The sequence below is a fragment of the Balaenoptera musculus genome, chromosome X, assembly GCF_009873245.2.
Source record: "Balaenoptera musculus isolate JJ_BM4_2016_0621 chromosome X, mBalMus1.pri.v3, whole genome shotgun sequence".
Lineage (NCBI taxonomy): Eukaryota > Metazoa > Chordata > Mammalia > Artiodactyla > Balaenopteridae > Balaenoptera > Balaenoptera musculus.
The window spans coordinates 98,989,494-99,009,735 of NC_045806.1; the positions used below are offsets into that span (position 1 = coordinate 98,989,494).

Below are 20,242 nucleotides of genomic sequence, written 5' to 3' on the forward strand. Positions count from 1 at the left end.
AAACAATGAATCTAGATAAATTTTCGACGAGTAAAATTCTTGGAAATTGCTGAAAGCATCCGAACTACTAGCTTTCTGTCTTGTAAGTTTCTTGTGTGCAATATTCCTCAGATACATTAAATGGTTTTAAGAGATCTTTTTAAAGACACATACAATAGGCTTTAAAACAAAATTTTAATTTCATTTGCACATGCCAGACTTCCTCAGACTCGAAGATCTGAAGTAGCCAAGAGAATAAACGCTGACTAGGAGGAACAAGCAATCTAGTCGTAAACCTCCGAAAAGAAGTTTGTAAACTCTGAGTCACTGTGGTTCAGGGTGAATGCTATGATTAAAAAATAATATAATCACAGGCTCTTTAAGATAAGCAAAACGCCTGTATGAAAGGAGAGAGGTCTCTTCTAGTCGGACCGTGTGGGGAGCATCTCATTCAGATGTAGTATCTTGTATAAAGTTTAACACAAAAAAACTATCAGGGTGAGGGACAACCAGCAGAGTGAAGAGTCTGGAAAACATGTCACATGAGTAATGGTTAAAGAAAGAAGATTTCCAGGCTTGTACGTTATGGAGAAAATAATATTTTTCTCCATAGCTCCAGAAGGCCACACTAGAAATAGGAGATGAAAGATAAGAGGAATTGATTTTGCTCCATGCATGGAAGAGCTGTCCACGAATGAAAGGTGCTGGCTTGGGGAGGTAGTGAGCTCTTTGTCACTGACAGTGATCAAGGAGAACGTGCATCAGCATCTTTCACAGTTGTCACAGGAAGGATTCCTGCTTTAAAGGGGATCTGGATTCTCTAAATGACATCTAAGGTCACTTTTATCTCTATGATTTTCCATTAATAAGTGTTAAGCTAGCCCTTCTGCAAGTTCAGACAATGGAAATTCACAAGAAACATGCTACAAAAGTTACAGATGAGCGCTAAATTGCTCTGTGTTATTTATGTTATTTCTCCACATAATTTTGTTAGATTGAGCATATGTTGTAAAAAAACAAATTAAGCAGACAGAAACAAAAGTTTATGTATACACTAATTGTGAAAATATCTAACTAATTCTATTCTTTTCTAATTTGAGAATATCAATTTGGGAAGTATTTTGCTAGATGAAAAAGATATCTAAGGTTTTGTTTTATTTTATTTTCAAGGTTGTATTTTATTCACTAAATTAGAAAAAAGACAATCTTAGGGGATAGAAAACATGTCAAATTTAGAAAGTGCATATTTTAATTTTCTCTGTCCTTTGAATCACCCACAAACAAGGAACATTTATATAGTATGACTAAATCTAGATAAATTATTGACAATTAAATAAAGTAAAGCACCATTTTTTCTAGGGAAATCTAGATACTGAATCTCAATGATAAAATGATAGAAAATGATTGCTATAAAAGTCAGTGCTGTTGGCACTTACTCTAAAATATATTTTACACAGTAAACAAAATAGTTGTAAACAGGACGCTAACTGAATACAAGTGTATTGGCTAAGAGAGGACAAGTCTAATTCACTAACACTCATTCTACACCCATTGTCTGGCTTGCTATGATTCACTGTTACATTGTGCTGGTTCATTCTTACCCATTGTCTTCCTCCTTGTGGCCACACCATTATTAGCAAGACTTAACTGCTTGTGAAGAAAAGATAAAAAGATAGCTAATGCTAATTCTGTTCTATTTCAGTGTGTCCTTGGAATCTAACAATACATTAACCCTATAACATCAGCCTGAAGGAATCACTTGCTGCTTGAAAACAATGAATACCAAAACACCAGAAAACCACTTAGAAGTGACTGCCCTTTCAGCTTTATTAATTTAGGCAAATTGACAGGTTAATTTACATGGTTCACACCTGTCAGGAGCAGAGTCTACTAATTCAGCTTACACTGACCAGGAGATACTCCTTCAGGCTAAGGTTGAACTTCAACCTTCTGCTGAACAGAGTGTAACACAAACACATCACTCAGATTTCGATCAAGACAGTCCCTTCAGAATTCCACATGGATGGCACACCACCCTTGCAAGTGTTCAAAACTGAAGCTGAAGGGAGACTCTACCTAATAAAGACTAAATAATATTTGGTAATCAAGCTATCTGGAGGCCAAAGGATTACTTTCCCAAATCTTTTGTCTTTATGATACTCCACTCTTCCCAAATCATATTTTAACACAATTTGAAAAGCACTTTATGCTATATAAGAAACTATTTTCCTTAATATTACCATAAATATTGTCTTTATCATCAATAAGTCTTGAAAATATGGAAAGGTTTTAACTCACGTTCAGGTTCTAAACAAGCAGAAAGCAAGCCAACTTGGACTTTAAATTCACAAGGAAAAAAAGCTTTTCTGTTCAATGTTTGCAGTAAGTAAAACATTCTCTATTCTAGCTTTCACTAGTGGATAGCAGCAGTGCCCTATCACCAGCATCAATGGAAGAGTTCTAGCCAGCGGCACCTACATTGAGTTTAGAAAGAAACCATAAGGAACCTTTATATTTCTCCATATTTGCTCCATTACTACAACACATTTTTACTACAAGCAAAAATATTTTATATTGAAATTTCAGTCTTTGAAAAAGCACCCAAGTCATCAATGAAAATCATGTAACATGTATTCGACAAATCACAGTAAATAACGACAAAACATTACAAACCAATACAAGCAAATGTACCAAAAGATGCTTATATTAACTGGGAAGAATTCTATATTCAAGATAGTATTTTTAATGTTTATACATAATTTTACAGGTAAATTCTAAAATATCACAATCTATCAAAGAGTCAGAATTTAACTGCTCCATTTCAATGCAAAGACTTTAGACCCAAAAGACACAAGTAGCCATCTAATCTATGTTTGCCAACCCAACTGGCCATGAGAGCAAACATGATGTTACTTGACCCAGGATTCTAACTTACTCTTTACAATTTTTCAGTGAAAAATATGCTCAACTTAAATATCATCTGTGTGTAGAAGTGCTATGGAATATAAGGAAGCACTGATGAGAACAACATGTTAAACGTGGTATTTTTATTTCTGGCCCAGCAAGGCAATGAACTCTAAAGCAGTCAAAAACGAAACAATTTATTTAAAAGTTGATTTAAACTCCCCAAGCTAGTCTTCTTTTCCTATATTTAACATATATCCTCTGTGTATATTTACATAATATTTTAAACCTCATATTAACTTATTTATTAAAAAAATAAGTTAAGGCCAATTTAACAATACAGACCGTCACAATGTCAAAATAGTCCAGACTAACACTAGCTCCTCAAATAGACTTTTCCATTCTACATATGTGTACTACCAACACTCAGTGCCAACGTGCAAGATCTATGATATTTTCTGGCTTCTCTCATCTAAATCAATTCACTCATGTCACCCAGTCAAAGAGGTGAGGACTTAAAACAAAGAAAGTGGTTCATTAAAGATGTTGTATTAAGCTGTATCTGAGCTTGTGGCTAGTATGGATTAAAATAATATAAGTATTTTTTGATCATCTCTAAAAAGTAGCAAATCAGCTGCAACAGGGGCTGCAAATTGGATCTTTTGGACAGTAAAATGCAGTAGGAATACCAGAATCATTAGTAACCATTATTAATTGTAACCTATTGGTTTTAGTTTGGGGTGTGTATGTTTTATTTTGATGATGAAGTTGCTTTTGGTAAATCTTTGGTCATTTCTCACCAGCTGAGATATATAAAGTCAGCAGGCACATCTCATTTTCTCTAATTATTTGAAGGAGCTCCATTAACTTGTCACCTCCATTAATTTGCACTTTTGACAAATGCAGCTTTTGAGAAACAAACAGAGCTGATTTTTTTCTTTTACAAATATAACTTAAAATTTTAACTTTATAGGAAACAGAGTTTAACACCCAGATAAAATAACCTGAAGCATCTCTAAGAAGGAATAGAAAAAATAATCTGAAAATGAAATGATGACAGGATTCAACTCTGAAATGTCCTCATTTTTCCTCGCTTTCCCGGGAATTGCTTCTTTTGGATTGAGAGCACAAGCACACTTCCTCAGCAGCTGAAAGCCTTTCAAAGAACCAGATAGATACCACTGTGCATCTGAACCTCATATAAAACAAAAACTAAGTAATAAAATGGCAACTCACCAGATTTCTAAACACACAATGAACCTAAAGCGGGAAGAATTTTCCACATCTGTCCTACTGAAAAATATTTTAAAGGGAACACTTACAGTTAAGACAGACTTTCACTCAAAAGCTTTTCTCGTACAATTATTTAATAAAAAAAAAAAAGGTCCAGCTTTCCCTCACTCCTTCCTCTACTAAAAAAAGATCACAGACAATACTTTAAAAGAATATTTTATTATACCTCCCAGATTTTGTTTTTAAAGCAATACTTCGCAAATTTAAAAAATAAGATTTTCAAATATTCTAGAAAGACGTCCCAATATATTTCAGTACATATTTACTTAAAATAAATTTCTAAAATAGATATTTGTATAATACACTTTTCAACTCCATGTATATAAATAACTACTCATAGAACTATAATTTGCACAAATTCGAACTTATACTTCAGAACTCGAATTATAAAACTGAGAAAGATATAATATCAAACTTATTAATGTTCATACACAACTCAAGTATAAAAGTCCTGATTAAAAGACTCATTTTCTGATCAATGTGTTAACTCCGAATGTTTCAAATTCATCAAAAAATTATAGAAAGCATTTCCATATTCAACACATCAACATCAATCATCAGCAGTTTTTGTGCCATTACACAAAATAAGTCATCTTAAGTATTTCAGATACACAAAGATTCAAAACATCCAACCAATGTAAAAGTTTATCCTTATGCAATTCCTTAGATATACCTTTAGACTTTCATCTTAGTAATTACATTACCATTAGGCACTTTAAATGAAAAGAAACATAAACTCCTAGAAAAACAAAACAATGGTAAAATGTGGGCATGCCAATATATTTAAATGTAAGCAAGCTTGAGGTTTTTAATCTTGTGGGGTTTTGGATGTTGCTGTTTGGGATTTTTACCCCCTTTTGCCACAAGGTTGATTCATGAATGAAATCCCACTTTAATATCCTATTTTCTCTCACTTACATGTATGCTGGAGAAAGTGGAGTTGACCTGGATGTTTTAAGCACAGGAACTGGGAATTTCCAGATAGCAGGAGAGCTCGTTTTCCATTTCAATGGCATGTTGTCACCACGGTACTACAATAACAGTAAACAGCGTTTCCATAACAGACTACCAACTAGGACTTCCATTCCACACTGTACTGACACAGCAGTGGCTGCCGCGGAGAACAAGCAAACGATTCTGCCAGTGCCCTTAAACCGATGCTTCCAATCTGTAAAATAGGGCTGCAAGGTACCTCCTTTAAATCCTCCTGTCCCCTAAAGCAAATGATGATTCTATCGTTCGAACTCAACAATAGTGCCACCTCGTTAGGAAAGCGTTGACTGCAGTATATTTTTTTGAAAAGACTGCACTGTGCATACCACACAATGCAGCTTTATTTGATAAAAGCGGCTAGGGTTTGGGGTGGTTTTTTTTTTGGTATTATTTTAAGCTTGCATTACCATTGTTCTACCTTAACAGGGATACTGCAGCATTGCACTATATTCTGCACCTATTAACCTGATTTCTGACCAATAGTAGCAGGAAAAAAAAATAGACGGGTTTCATATGAAAATGAAACAACATACCTACTCAGAATACACTTGTCATCCTCTGAACATTCTTCTTTTGAGCTGCAACAATACAAATGGGATATAAACCTCAGCATAGCCTTAGGCCACAGCTAACAGAGATCAGTGACTAAATTCGGCAGCCTGCTTTCCTCCTGTGCAAGCTCTGGCCACACAATACAAGAATGCCATTATGGGAAGCGCCCGTTTAAAAAAATGCCAGTCTCTCTGTTTTCCAGTTAGAAGAAGGCAAAATGTAAGAACAAATATAAACTGCTGCAGAACTCTGCACGCTCTTCTAGTAGCTTCTGATTCAAGTTGCTCTCTTTTCCCTATTCTTATTTCCAAGCCAGGATGAGCAAAAATCTCATACATTTACAACATGCTGTGTGCTAACACGAATATCACTCTGTCTTCTGCAGCAGAGAAGTACAGAATAGCGTGCTCTTAATAGCAGTCCTCGGAGGGACGCTATCAACAATCTAATTCAGTGCTGCCCTCCCCTTCTTCTCTCCCCCTTTCCCTCCCCTTCACCCTCCTTCACGCCTCCCCCGCCCCCAAACAGCTCACAAATTGCCTAGAGGAGAGACACCAAGCAGGTGTCCAGCAGGGACCATTCCAGAGCTCAGCGGCGGGTCCGGTAACCTCTAGGGGTTAGTGACTGACAAGGAGGTTCAAAAATTCAAGCTGCCGTCAAAGGCAGGTTGACGTATTTCATGAAAGTAACGGCAAATAGAGGCTTCATCTGTATTGTTTTAAAATACTGCCAGAAAATAGCGTTGTAAATGCCCAGAACGCGACTGGGTGTTTCAAGTTTCTGTTTAAAGCACCAAACTCACACACTTTCTACACAATTCAAAGAAGTGAAAATAGGATAAACCGGTATTATGCTGAACTCTTTATTTTCAGGTTGAAGAATTTTATTTCTGATGTAGGCAAGTCGCCATCACTAAATATCTACCCTCAATGTGTCCTTCCACCTTCTACCTAAAAACCGAATTACCCATCTTCATCAAATGCAAGCTTAATAAAGGAGGACCGCCATTGACATGAAAGCCGCTACCTTTTAAAAAACTCATCGCAGTGATGAAAAGCTCATATTTACTTTCAAGTTTATATTCAAACAATAAGCTTGTGCTTCCAACTTAAGTAGCTGGCTTTCATATGCTCTTTCCAAACGATTCCCAGTTTTTGAAAGATTGAGATTTAGTCCCGAAGAGCCTTTCTCATTTGTATTCAAAAAGCACAGATAATTATTTCTGTAAGAAAGACACTGCTTTCAAAAATTGCAAAATACGTAATTTCATATACCAGAATACAGCGTGAAATCACCTAAGGTAATCACAAGTACCTTCAAGAACACATCAATATTCAACAATGTATTTTCCTATGAAATCCAACATACATGTATATGTAGTATATACATTCACGCATACATACCTAAGGAGAGAAAGCTTATTTTGAAACACTGACCAGTAATGCATAAACTTTATTAAATACTAAATAGGTCTCAGCCATCACTACCTCACAAATAATTTTTATTCAATCTATCAGACACAAACACTGCACAAAAACTCAGTCAAGCAACTAAAGGGTTAAATGATATTTCCAACTCTTTTCAGTACCCCCGCCAAAAACTGTCTCACAGAAATCTTCAAAGGAATCAGAGAAAGGAATATTTATCAATATCTTAGTGGCCAAAATACATTTTAGAAGTTTTAAAAAAGTGCCACTAATACAAATAAACTGTAGTCAATATTTTACATTAGAAGGATTTGTATAATAATCTTAATAGTTAAGGAGCAAAAAGGTCCTAGGTACAATTGGCAGTGGTAACTTGTTGGAGACCCCAAGAAGGAAAACACACACAATACACATGCGCGCACACACACACACACACACACACACACATACTCATCAAGCAAGTTTGGAATGTCTCATTCCAAAGCCCTGAAGCATTCTCAAACATTTAAAAATATAAAACATAAAACAGCTACAAATTAGCTATACGGAGCAATTTTAGATTTTAGAGAGGAACTTCAATCACTTTCCAGCTTATGAAAATATTACAAAGTAGTAATTGCAAATGTAACTTCTCCTTCTGAGAACAAAGACCCCCAAACCTATGTAAAACCAAGGTAGTTAAGTGTTTTGAGTCTTTATCTATGAAGACTATTCAATATTTATGAGGGGGAAATAGGGTGAATGTAGAGTTTTCCAAATTTCCAAGAGGGTAACCTCCCAAAACAGGCGAAGATCACTTTATTGCAAAGGTTCTCAAGTTATTATTCTGCTACGAACAATCAACTGATTCAAAAAACCAACATATTCTTGGTCTAATCTCATTTGGCTCCAAAGAAATCAACCAATACCATCAAATCATCTCTTAGACTTAATGTTCAGAACCTGTTTTTGTAGCACTCCAACGGTTGTAATATTTGTTCAAAGTGAAAAGAAAGACTGCTTTCTTCCACCCATCCTAAACACTCTTAAAGACCCCAAAACCTTAAAAGCATTATATCTGATGATGAGCATTTATTTATATTCAGTTCTTTTGTTTTAATAAATTGCTAGAAGTCATTTGTAATTCTCTCTCATGAGCAAACAACCAATATGCCAAAGGCTTTAAAAATAATTCCCTTAACTAGAAATATAGTCCATGAAATATACTTTACACTATTAAATTGCTTAACAACACCATTCCTCATACGTCGTTTAGAAATAAACTTCAGCCAGGTAAAATCACCCCAATTACAAATTAGCAGAGTCCAAATTAATCAGATTTTACTACCCTGACGGCGACTCTAGTAGCAACTACGGAGTGTAATTACCATTACATTCCAGAACTAAAAATGTTTTCACCTACAGAGTGAAAGGAAGAAAATGATTAAATATATATTTTAAATATAATTTTATGCAAGCTCAGTGGTCCCACTACTTTAATATTTAGACGGGGGGGGGACCTCCCTGGTGGCGCAGTGGTTAAGAATCCGCCTGCCAATGCAGGGGACACGGGTTCGATCCCTGGTCCGGGAAGATCCCACATGTCGTGGAGCAACTAAGCCCGTGCACCAAAACTACTGAGCCTGCGCTCTAGAGCCCGTGAGTCACAACTACTGAGCCTGCGCTCTAGAGCCCGTGAGTCACAACTACTGAGCCCGCGTGCTGCAACTACTGAAGCCGGCACGCCTAGAGTCCATGCTCCACAACAAAAGAAGCCGCCACAATGAGAAGCCTGCACACTGCAACCAAGAGTAGTAGCCCCTGCTCACCGCAACTAGAGGAAGCCCGCGTGCAGCAATGAAGACCCAACACAGCCATAAATAAGCTAATTAATTAATTAATTAATTAAAAAAATATTTAGACTGGGAAATGTCAAAAGCCCTTGTTCACATTACAGGAAACACTGATTTCATTTACAGAACACTTGGTTTCTATTATGGACAACTGCATAAAATGGGATAGAAAGACAACATGCACAAAAGCTCTTCAAAACATTGTATGAACATTAATCACTTAAAAATACCTGTGAATGCGTATTTCAGAGATGTAATAAAGAACAATGTTGGGACTTGGCCAAGGCCACAAAAGGAGTCATTCTTGGCCAAATCTTACAACACAGAATTCCCTGGTTCCCAAAGTAGAAAGAGAAGATTTGTAGAACTTTTACAAATCATCTTGCTCAGCACCCTCATTGTATAGATGAAAAAACTGAAGCCCAGAGAAGTTAACTTGTCACACTACTAGCTAGTAGCAGAACTGGAACTAGAAACCAAATTCCATCTCCTAGTCTAGGACTCCCGCTCTAGAATCCCTACTGTCCTTTCTTCTCAATGAGACGGTTCCAGAAGATGTTTGTTTCCATATGAAGTGAACCACATTCTACAAATGTCTCAATGTATTCAAAAGAAACAAGAACTACAAAGAGTTATTTATTCCTCCAATTATATGTACACTCAAAGACAGACATGGGAAAGAAACACCAAAAATACAAACGTGTGTAGAAAGACCATTTCCAAAATCTTAATTCCAGAAGGTGTTTAAGAATGATCAGGGAGGGCTTCCCTGGTGGCGCAGTGGTTGAGAATCTGCCTGCCAATGCAGGGGACACGGGTTCAAGCCCTGGTCTGGGAAGATCCCACATGCCGCAGAGCAACTAGGCCCGTGAGCCACAATTGCTGAGCCTGCGCGTCTGGAGCCTGTGCTCCGCAACAAGAGAGGCCGCGATAATGAGAGGCCCGCGCACTGCGATGAAGATTGGCCCCCACTTGCCGCAACTGGAGAGAGCCCTCGCACAGAAACGAAGACCCAACACAGCCATAAATAAATAAAATTAAATTAAATTTAAAAAAAAAAAAATTTAAAAAAAAAAAAAAAAAAAAAAAGAATGATCAGGGAGAAAACGGTGAGTAAAAATTAAGCCAGTCATAGTATGAGAGAAAAGTGAAATATACAGCCAAGAGTCTAATTTTTTTCTCAATGTAAATGTTTCTAAATAACTTTATGTGAAAGTTTAATTTGCTTACTGACTGCTACAGTTTGTCTCCGGTACCACCAACTCGTGAAATGAATTGACTAATATGTCACATATCTGACCTCTTTCTCCATATTTTCCCAATATTCCCTAAGAACTAACCTACCTTTTTCTTGCAAGTTTTGGTTAATCCCGTGGTAAGTACAACTGAAGAATAATAGCATTAACCATTGTTTGTATGAGCAGGCACTGTGTAATCTTCTGGAGTCCTGACAATGTCCCTTCAGACTAATCTGGGAGATCCATGTTATTCCTGTTGCTCAGACAAGACTGTAGATCATGCCAAATCGTGTGCTCTGTTTATATTCTACCAATCAGTAAAAGTACTTGGATGGCAACCAAGTAGGACTCTTAAACCCTTTAAAGCATACAAAAAGTTAACTTCTAGACAACAGAGCACAATTCTTAATACATTCAGGGCTCCTCATTACAGGAAATAGAACTGTTCACGCGAATGGCTATATATACTTAGGTGTGTGTGTGTCTCCTTTTTATTTGTTTTAGGAAATTGAATATCAAATACATTAAAAATTTCTTACTAGATACTCTGATATGTAGCCTTGCTAAGATCAAAATGGAAAATCCTAGACATTCCTCAAAGACAGCTGTTTTGGAAAGTCATTATTTCATCTTTTATAAGCACCTTCTCACAAATCAATTTCCTTAACGGAACTGTGTAGACTCTTACAGTCCCACAAAGAATTTACATAGATTATTGTAACCATGACTATGCCTTGGATTACTGTAGGACCTATCTCCTTCACAATACAAACAAGTAGAAAAACACACTTGTGCAGGCACATACGCACATGTGTGTGTATATGCACAGAGAATTTCTCAGGCCATGGTGGCATAAGTAATGTGAAGGGAAATACTCTTCCGATCTTTAACATTTCCAAAGGAAAATATGGGTACTAAACGTTTGTTTGTTTCTTTGTTTGTTTTGGGGGAGTCAGGTATAGAATAGCAATAAGAGGAGCTAGTAAGCTGATAAGGTAAGGGGAACAAAGGAGAAAAAAAGTAAGGGTGAGGAAGGTAATGGACTGGCTGGAGGGAGAATGGAAAGCCAGAATGGTAGTGGTTCCTGATGTTTATGTAGCACCTTTTATAACCGGGGGTCAGATGAATGAGGTTATGAGGCTAAGATGGGAGTTGGTGTAGAAAGGACTGAGCAGGCAACAAGAGAGATCCAGCTGTTGGGGACCCAATGACCCACAGATTCTGACTACCCTTAATCTCACTACGCTGAAAAAAGGATTTGCACTGAATGGGAAATTCAGAAGTCCTTGCCCTTCCTTCTTCCTTTTGTTTTCTGCAGTATCTATATCCTGTATGGCTTTTTTTTTGTTGGGGGGGGGGCTACCCTTGAGTTCTTCATTCACATGATTCCCAAATCCATATGCCCAAGTAAGTCTTCATACATCTTTGACATGCATAACCTAAATTAATTCTTAAGTATTCCCATGTATTAAAAAATGCCTTAAACCCCAAATCAAAGTGGGTGTATTGGGAGGGGTAATGGTGGAAATCAATGATTTTTACATACATACTATCTATATACCTGATTTTGCATTACCATTTTTAAATTGTTGAAAAAGCCATTTACAGAGACAGTTTATGATCATCAAATAGGGATAATGTATCCAGTGCTCCAATAAGAGGCCTGCTGTTAGGACACCCCCGTGCTCCAGCTTTGCTACTTTGCCTGAGACGCCCTCCCCAAACTCGTGCTCCTCCTTCAAGAAGGAATCCCTGAATCTTTATCTTCCTAATTGATCACTATTCCTGGCACATGGGAAAGCACTCAGTAAGTATTTGTTGAGTAGATTGAAAGCGAGATTTTTATAAGCAGGGTAGTGATTAAACAAGAACTGTGTACTGAAGCCAGGATATATCCTGAAAAGTTTTAAAAATGCTGTTATTGATTCTGCTATTACTAAAAGCAGAGTTCAAAGTAAAAGGAATATCCATCTGTTAATTTGATAATTTTAGGCTATAAAGTCCTTAAAATGAAAAAAAATTAAATATACACATTGTCTTGTTAAAAATAAGCATATGTTGAAGAAAATCACCCAGAATACATACTTTCTTAAATAAAATAAAGGCGTCACTGATAGTGATGATGGATTGCTCTAAGGAAAAATCTCTGCTCTCACCTCAAATAATAATAATTTATCTGTTTAGTTGTCTCTCAACAACTTCCTAAGTATCTCCTTAAATTACATTTGGTAAATAAAATAGCCAAACTATTGTTAGAGTTTCTGATGTGTTTGTACATTAAACCTGCAAACTTATCAAAATAAAAATGTATTTAAAATGTGCAGTGTTACTGAAAGAAAAGTTAAGAATATGGCTCTACTGACTAAAAATTATATGCATATAAAGCTTTTCAAATAGTTTCACTACTTTGTGGCATCAACTATAGAAGCAACACTATAAACTGTGCATGAAGACAAAGTAATAAGCAATATTACAATCTTAATTTTTGTAAATTATGAACTATGTTGATAAGAGTAAATAATTTCTAATAATGTTTATCTATAATGGTTGAAAAACTTTTTAAAATAATAAGCACATCACATACCTAAGTCTCAAAAGCATGCCAGTTAAAGAAATTCAACATTTCCTATGTTATACATTCTTTCAGTAATACCTATATTTTTTACAAAAATCTGAGTTGCTGAAAGACCTTTAGAATAAGACATTTTCCTCAATATCCCAATTAAAATTAATGAAATAATACTACTATCTTGAAAAAATCATATTTATATCCTTTTATCTAAAGAGTTATTATAACATTCACATGCGCACCATAAATGTTACAGGCAAAAATGAGATCTAGGTGATTACCTAAGTTGTTCCACCTCTTCTCCCTGAGTATTTGTAAATCTTGGTTACAAATACTTAGGGTAATCACAATAATATTTTGCTAACCAGAAGCAAACACTTTCGTGAAAAGCTAATCCTAATGACTCATTGAGATTATACCACACTACTTAAATTTTCCATGAAGAAGGCCCTTTATATGCAATTGCTTTAATTTTGTTTTTACCATTTCCCAGGCCTAATCATTAAAACTTCAAATTTCCTATACATATATCTATGTAAACTATTATTGTTTAAAAATAAAGGGTTTTAGCTATATAATGAATGAGAGTATCTTAAAGTCCAAAAAAGGCTCAACTTCAAACTTGAACCTTGTGACCCACTGCCATAACATGGGGACCAATAGTTTTCTTAAAGGTATAATTTAGTTACGATATCTGCCTACTATGGTGGTATTAAAGAGACTTAGCAAACAGTTCAATACCTGTATTTTCATGAGTATTTTGAGATCCTTCTCATTTTCTAATTTAGAGTTCTTCTCATGGGTAATCATAAGTTCTAAAGATTGTTTGTTTTTTTTTTTTTTTGGCTGCGTCGCGTAGCTTGCGGGATCTCAGTTCCCCGACCTGGGGTTGAACCTGGGCCACGGCGGTGAAAGCCCAGAATCCTAACAACTAGGCTACCAGGGAACTCCCTAAAGACTTTTTTCTTAAAAGAAAGGCAGGGAGGGAGGTATAGAAACATTTATACTGCAAGATGCCAAATATATGGTAGTAAGTCTAAATTACAGAAGCTAGTGTGCAATTAAAAATTGCTATGCCTCAAAAACATATTTAGCAATTATGAAAATCCTATGATGGAAGACATCATTAACTCATGTTATATAAAGTGTTCATGCGTTACAAACTAACAACAGCATTATTTTAGATTTATGTCTAACTTCATTACTTGGATGCAATGGTTGTCCAGTGGGGGAAATCCTTTCTTTTCCTCTATCTCATGTTGTATTACTAAGTAAAGTAAATGCAATTCTGACATGAGGGAATGGAAAACAGAATTCAGGAAAACAGAATTCATCTTCTAGGCTGACCGTAGGTTTTAGCTAGATGCGATTTGTATGTTTTCAATAATCAGTTATTTCTCATGGAATTCTGAAGGTATACAACACTTGAGTAAAATATATCTTTAGCTAGCATATATTTATTCATTCATTCCTTATTCAGCTTGACGTAAGTCAGAGACACTTTTGAGCATTTTTATGAGTCTTCCACTACAGGGTCTGGCCATTTTGTTTGATGCTGTCCAGCCAGTAAACAAAAATATTTGTGTTTAGGGATTTCCAGAATCAACAGTTTTTGCGATTCAGATCTGTAAAGCACAGAACAACATAACTTGTATTCCAAAAAGGGTGAAGAAGCAGCAAGATCGAGCTTAAACTGATACTCTAAACAGGGAACAAGCATTAGCCAATTGATTAATTAGGACCACGTTTTCGCATTTGTCAACTAAAATGCATTTGTTTATACTGAGGCCTCTGTAGTATATTAGCCGTCCCTGACAGTGTAAGATAGACTCCTTGAACTTCACAAACACCAAAATCAATCCACTCACTATGCCAAGACCAAAACCTGTAGAGAAGACGTGTGAGCTGAATTCGCTCAATCATCAGTGAGTACCGAGAAGTTATGACTTTGCTAGATGTTACAAGTATACAACAGAACACATGTTCCCCAGCCACAAATCCCTTAAAATCTAATCGGGCCGACTGCATATTCACATATGAAACATGAGTAAGCATAAATCTATTGCTACCATTAAGCCTTAACCATCCAGAATCCTAGATAGCCTAGTGTTTTAAAAAATTAAAAATTAAATTGAAAACAACTGGGATAGGTTAACTCTTAAAAATATCAAAAGTCACTTGTTTTTCACCTTGTGGGGGCAATCTTTCTGCTCTTTATCTTCCTCGAGTCTAAAACGAACACAAACCTATTTAAAATACCTCGCAGTCACCATAATGCACAACACCTATTGCGATATGCCTCCAACGGAGATATACAGCAAGGTGTGCAAGCAACAGCTGTCATTCCTCACCCCTGCCTGGCTCCCGCCCCCATAGGCCTCGACACGGAACTTGGATGCTACCAAGAGAAAAGTCCTATACCTTTTTTTTTTTTTAACATCTTTATTGGAGTACAGTTGCTTTACAATGTTGTGTTAGCTTCTGCTGTATAACAAAGTGAATCAGCTATACGTATACATACATCCCCACATCCCCTCCCTCTTGCGTCTCCCTCCCACCCTCCCTATCCCACCCCTCTAGGCGGTCACAAAGCACCGAGCTGATCTCCCTGTGCTATGCGGCTGCTTCCCACTAGCTAGCTAGTTTACATTTGGTAGTGTACATATGTCCATGCCGCTCTCTCACTTCGTCCCAGCTTACCCTTCCCCCGCCCCGTGTCCTCAAGTCCATTCTCCACGTCCGCGTCTTTATTCCTGTCCTGCCCCTAGGTTCTTCAGAACCATTTTAAAAAAAATTTTAGATTCCATATATATGCGTTAATATACGATATATTTCTCTTTCGGACCTACTTCACTCTGTATGGCAGACTGTAGGTCCATCCAAAACGTCCTATACCTTGAAGGTAGATGCTCTCCAACTTTAGCATGCCTAAGAATCATCTGGGCTGAATACTGAACATGTACAAGTCTGGAAGTGAGAAGCAGTGATCTGTATTTTAAACAAGGACTCCAGCTGATTTTCGTGTCTGGTCTACTCAACTTGGAGAAACCTGCTTTAAAAGTCAAGGTGGCCCACCCCCACTCAAGATGACCCGAGTCAGAATGAGGTTCTGTTTTCTGTCTCAGTGCCTGGCCTTCCTCAGCGTATCAGCATTGGCCGCTCACCAATCGTTGTCTGTCCCCACTGTCCATGGCTATTATCTTGCCCTCCCACTCTCCAGACCCTTCCAGGTCTGGGAGAGTCTGAAAGCAAGGTCTCCAGCTGGCGGACAGATTTGGAGGCAGACAAACAGACACATGCAAAGTGGGAAATTGTGAAGTACAGCAATTAGGAAACAGAGGTAGTATGAGTTACACTGACTGTGCAATACAGGGTAGAAGTTAAAGACTTGTTTTAAACTTTTTCAATGAGGAAGGGTGCCGAAGAGGACAGGGCTGGGCACCTGTGGTCTGCTTGTAGCTCTGCCACAAACTTGTAACCTCTCGTGTTATCCTCCTCATCCGTAAAATAGGGAAGATGCCAGACTCACAGCAGTGTGATGAGAACCAACTGAACTTGTGTTTGTGAAAGCACATTGGAAAATATAAAGCACAATACAATGATGTGTGGTATTTCTTTGATGAAATAATTTCTTTCTTTGTCTTAATAAACACAGTACCCTAGACGTTATTGAAAGTTTCTTTGATGACTGAATGGCTTCTAGTACCTCAGGGTCTTTTTTATGAAAATAAATTCTCATTGACAAAAAGGTAGAAGAAAATGCAGACCCTTAGACATACCCTGAAGTTGATTTTTTGAATATATCCTTGAAATCGGCTTGTTTTAAAGATAATTGCCTCCGTCTCCTGAAAGTGGAGTTCAAAAAAAAAAAAAAATCTGGTTAATTGTGGCTTTATTGTATGTAGTTCAAAATTTTCAAAGCATACTCTGCAAATATTTTAGCTGTAAATTAATAAACCATATTTATAAATCCTGAACAGTTAAGACCACACAGAACAATTTAAAAATATGTGAATTAACTTTTAAAAAAACCCTTGACTAGCAAACCATAAGATTCTATTTGTTTTTAGACGCTCTCTTAATGTTTCAGAAAGTCTGGAATAAAGATTGACATTGAATACAACATTTATTGGCAGCTGATCTAAAAGACTAAACTAGACAAATCTGGACACAAGGAAACACTTTTCCAGTAAATATATACTCAGCCTTGGAATGCTTTGTCATTTTCTAGCTTTTTAAGCCTAAAGTTTAATTCTTTGCTGATATACTGTTTTGCCATAAAAACCAGAAAGCAAATGGCACAAGCTTTCAGAGAACAGATGGCTAATGTTCTTCTAGGTTCATTTACTACATTTTCTTATTTTCATACTGCTTGTAATTAATAAAAACATATAAATAGACGTATTGTTTCCGAACGAGAAGATTTTGTTTTTGTGAAGTTCTGTCATATACCTAACTCCTTTGGGCTAATACAAAAGGCAACGATGAACAGACACACTTCTGGTACTGCCTCAGGAATGCAGTTTTAAAAATAGAGACTACTACAGAAGCACTGCAGTATATGCTGTCAACACGCTTAAAACATTAAAGTATGCTGGCAGGTGTTTGAGGAGCTCTAACACAAAATTCAATTTATTTACATTTATTTCATTTATGTTGCTATTAGCTTAGAGAAAGTAAACATTACTAAGCACTACCTTTGTCTAACTTTTTCTTCAAAATAAACAGATTTGGTATTTTTCTGGGTCATCTCACAAGCACTATTGCATTATTAAAGTCACAACTAAATCAAAGTCATAGTCTAATAGTATCTTTAAAAAGACCTTGGCAGAAACCTTATCCAGAATGTTATTCTACATCTAATGACTTGTTATGCAAAAGGTAGGTAGCAAGTATTTTATTTTTTTTTAAATGATAAATTCAAAATAGCTTCTCCTTAGTGGCAATACTATTTCAAAGTCTACTTTTACTATACACATAAAAATTATCTTTGAATCATAAAAAGCTACAATGGGTTAAATTCATATTTGTCATATCTTAGCAATAAACCTCACCAAGCAAATAACAATTATATATTTTTTGGCTTAAAAATACATTAAAGTATCTTTAAATACAGATTATTTTATATTCCTATTAATATTATTCCTTTCTTTTGTGTATTTAAGAAGAATCTGGTGTGCCACCTTCTGGTAACTGAGTGAAATTATGTATCTTCACACAAGTCACTATTCTTTATTTTAACTTTTAAAAAAAATACATATTTCTTAACCTGTATTACATTTAAGCTATATAAATAAATCTATACCATAGTCTGAAATAAAGTAAAATTTCCCTAGTGATTTTTTTTTAAAAATCAAGCTTTACACATGCTTCCTATGATTTTTCCATGGTTACCAATATGTCTCCTGAATTCTACAATACATATAAAAATTGATTTTTGAACACCGTTTCACAGCCACATATGAAAACAACAGGCTTGCCATTTTAATGAATAAGTAACAGCAGTAAATAAAGAAAAAGAAGTTCTCTTACCAATAAGCCCATTTTTCTCTTAAGGTTTGAACTCTCATCATTTGTCATGTTCTTGTGGATCCCTCTCTCATCAAATTCTCTGGAGTTTTAAAGTTGAGAGCTGTGATGCATAGCTAGGCTCCTCTACATAGTAGCGCACCCCAGTGCATCTGCCTGGTATAACACTTCACAGTTGTGGCTCCCAAAAGCAGAAACAAGCTTTACGTATTCAAAACCTATGCACTGCACACCTTCCCTCGATAGGAAATTGTAGTCAGCGTGGTTGAACTATTTACATTTCTTATCTTAACTCCTGATCAGATATGAAGATCAGAACCACATGAATCTCGAGCTTAGTTACAGTAAACTGAACAAGAACAGTGCGCTCATCTTCAGAGCAGAGGTGGGGTGAGACAAGTACTAACACCAGGAGATCTGACTGAGAAAAAAAAAACCAAACATGTCTATCTTATTTTTTCAAGGGTCACTGTCCTGATATTTGTCATATTACCTTAAATCTTTATTATCTTTAACTCTTCCCTCTCCCAGTCCCTAGTAGCCAACCAATAACTCCTATCCTTTGTTCTTCATCAATTTTCCAGGAATCTAACCCCTACTGTTTCTTTGTTTGTTTTTTAACAAATGAACTATTTCCAAAAAAATGTATATAACTAGTCTCTTTGCATCTCCCATCTTTAATCTAGCAATCACATTGCTTCTAGATGGCTCTCTTAAAATACAACTATACATGGTGTAAATTAAATGTGCAGAAAATATTTTATTCAACAAATATTTGTCAAGAACTTGCTACATGTTAGGTAGGTACTCTGTTAGGGGATATGGATGACATGGTGAATAAGACACAATCCCGTGCTTTCAGGAAGCTTCTAGTTGAGTGAGGGAAGCAAACATGTACTCTGACAGCACAAAATATGGTGTAGAAGTTTTAGCAGCATAAGCCCAGGATTCTACAGCAGCAGAGGAACAATGAAATTAGTGCTGCAACTGAGGCTGAAGAATGAGGCATTCACCAGGTGGACTCCAGAAAAAAACAGTCTGTGCAGACACACAGAGGTTTGAGGATTACAACATGTTGGGAGAATCGGGAAAGTCTTCAGTACAAATGGAAGGAGTTTCAGGAACCTGGTGTTGAGGGGAATGGATTTTAAGATATACAGAACCATATCACAGAAGACCTTACGTGCCAGCAAAGATGTTTGGATTTTATCCTATCAGCTATGAGAAGCCATTTCTTTTAAACTCTTTTTTATAAATTTATTTATTTATTTATTTATTTATTTATTTATTTATTTATGGCTGTGTTGGGTCTTCGTTTCTGTACAAGGGCTTTCTCTAGTTGCGGCGAGTGGGGGCCACTCTTCATTGCGGTGCGCAGGCCTCTCACTATCGTGGCCTCTCCTGTTGCAGAGCACAGGCTCCAGACGCGCAGGCTCAGTAGTCGTGGCTCACGGGCCCAGTTGCTCCACGGCATGTGGGATCTTCCCAGACCAGGGCTCGAACCCGTGTCCCCTGCATTGGCAGGCAGATTCTCAACCACTGCACTGCCAGGGAAGCCCGGAAGCCATTTCTTGAAAGAGTGGATCACTCAAGGAATTAAACAACTACGCCCAACACGCAAAACTCACGGCAAGCTGGCCAACCTACTCTTCCAATTCACAGCCTAGTTATCTCCTAACACCAACTTCCCATTCTATACCTCACAAGCTTGCTTTGTTCTTCCTCTCCTTTGCTCCAGAGGTCCTCCTGCAAGAAATCCCTTCCCCGGTCCACTTTTCTAAACTCCATTCATCCTTCTAGACCCCACTCAAATTGCATTCTTTTCTGTGATGTCTTCCACGGTAATCTGAGTCTACAGTTTATAAATGTTCCTCCATCACATGGACCATACTATGCAGTCTTCCTAATGCACATAATGCACACAGT

At 36.7% G+C, this 20,242-nt stretch overlaps 1 protein-coding gene across 5 annotated transcripts in view; it reads right to left on the reverse strand.

Annotated features, from left to right (window-relative positions):
• The window catches only part of KLHL13 (kelch like family member 13), a 192,003-nt gene that overhangs the window by 60,752 nt on the left and 111,009 nt on the right, over positions 1 to 20,242 (reverse strand). The window contains exon 1 of one of the 5 annotated variants that reach the window (XM_036839085.1): positions 5,095 to 5,201. The exons of 3 other annotated variants lie outside the window; for them this stretch is intronic. In XM_036839085.1, coding sequence (XP_036694980.1) covers positions 5,095 to 5,192 — 98 coding nt within the window. In that variant the 5' untranslated portion in view covers positions 5,193 to 5,201. Of the gene's footprint in view, positions 1 to 5,094; positions 5,202 to 5,702; positions 5,845 to 20,242 lie in introns of those variants that run through there. One more of the 5 variants, XM_036839086.1, reaches the window with a different exon arrangement.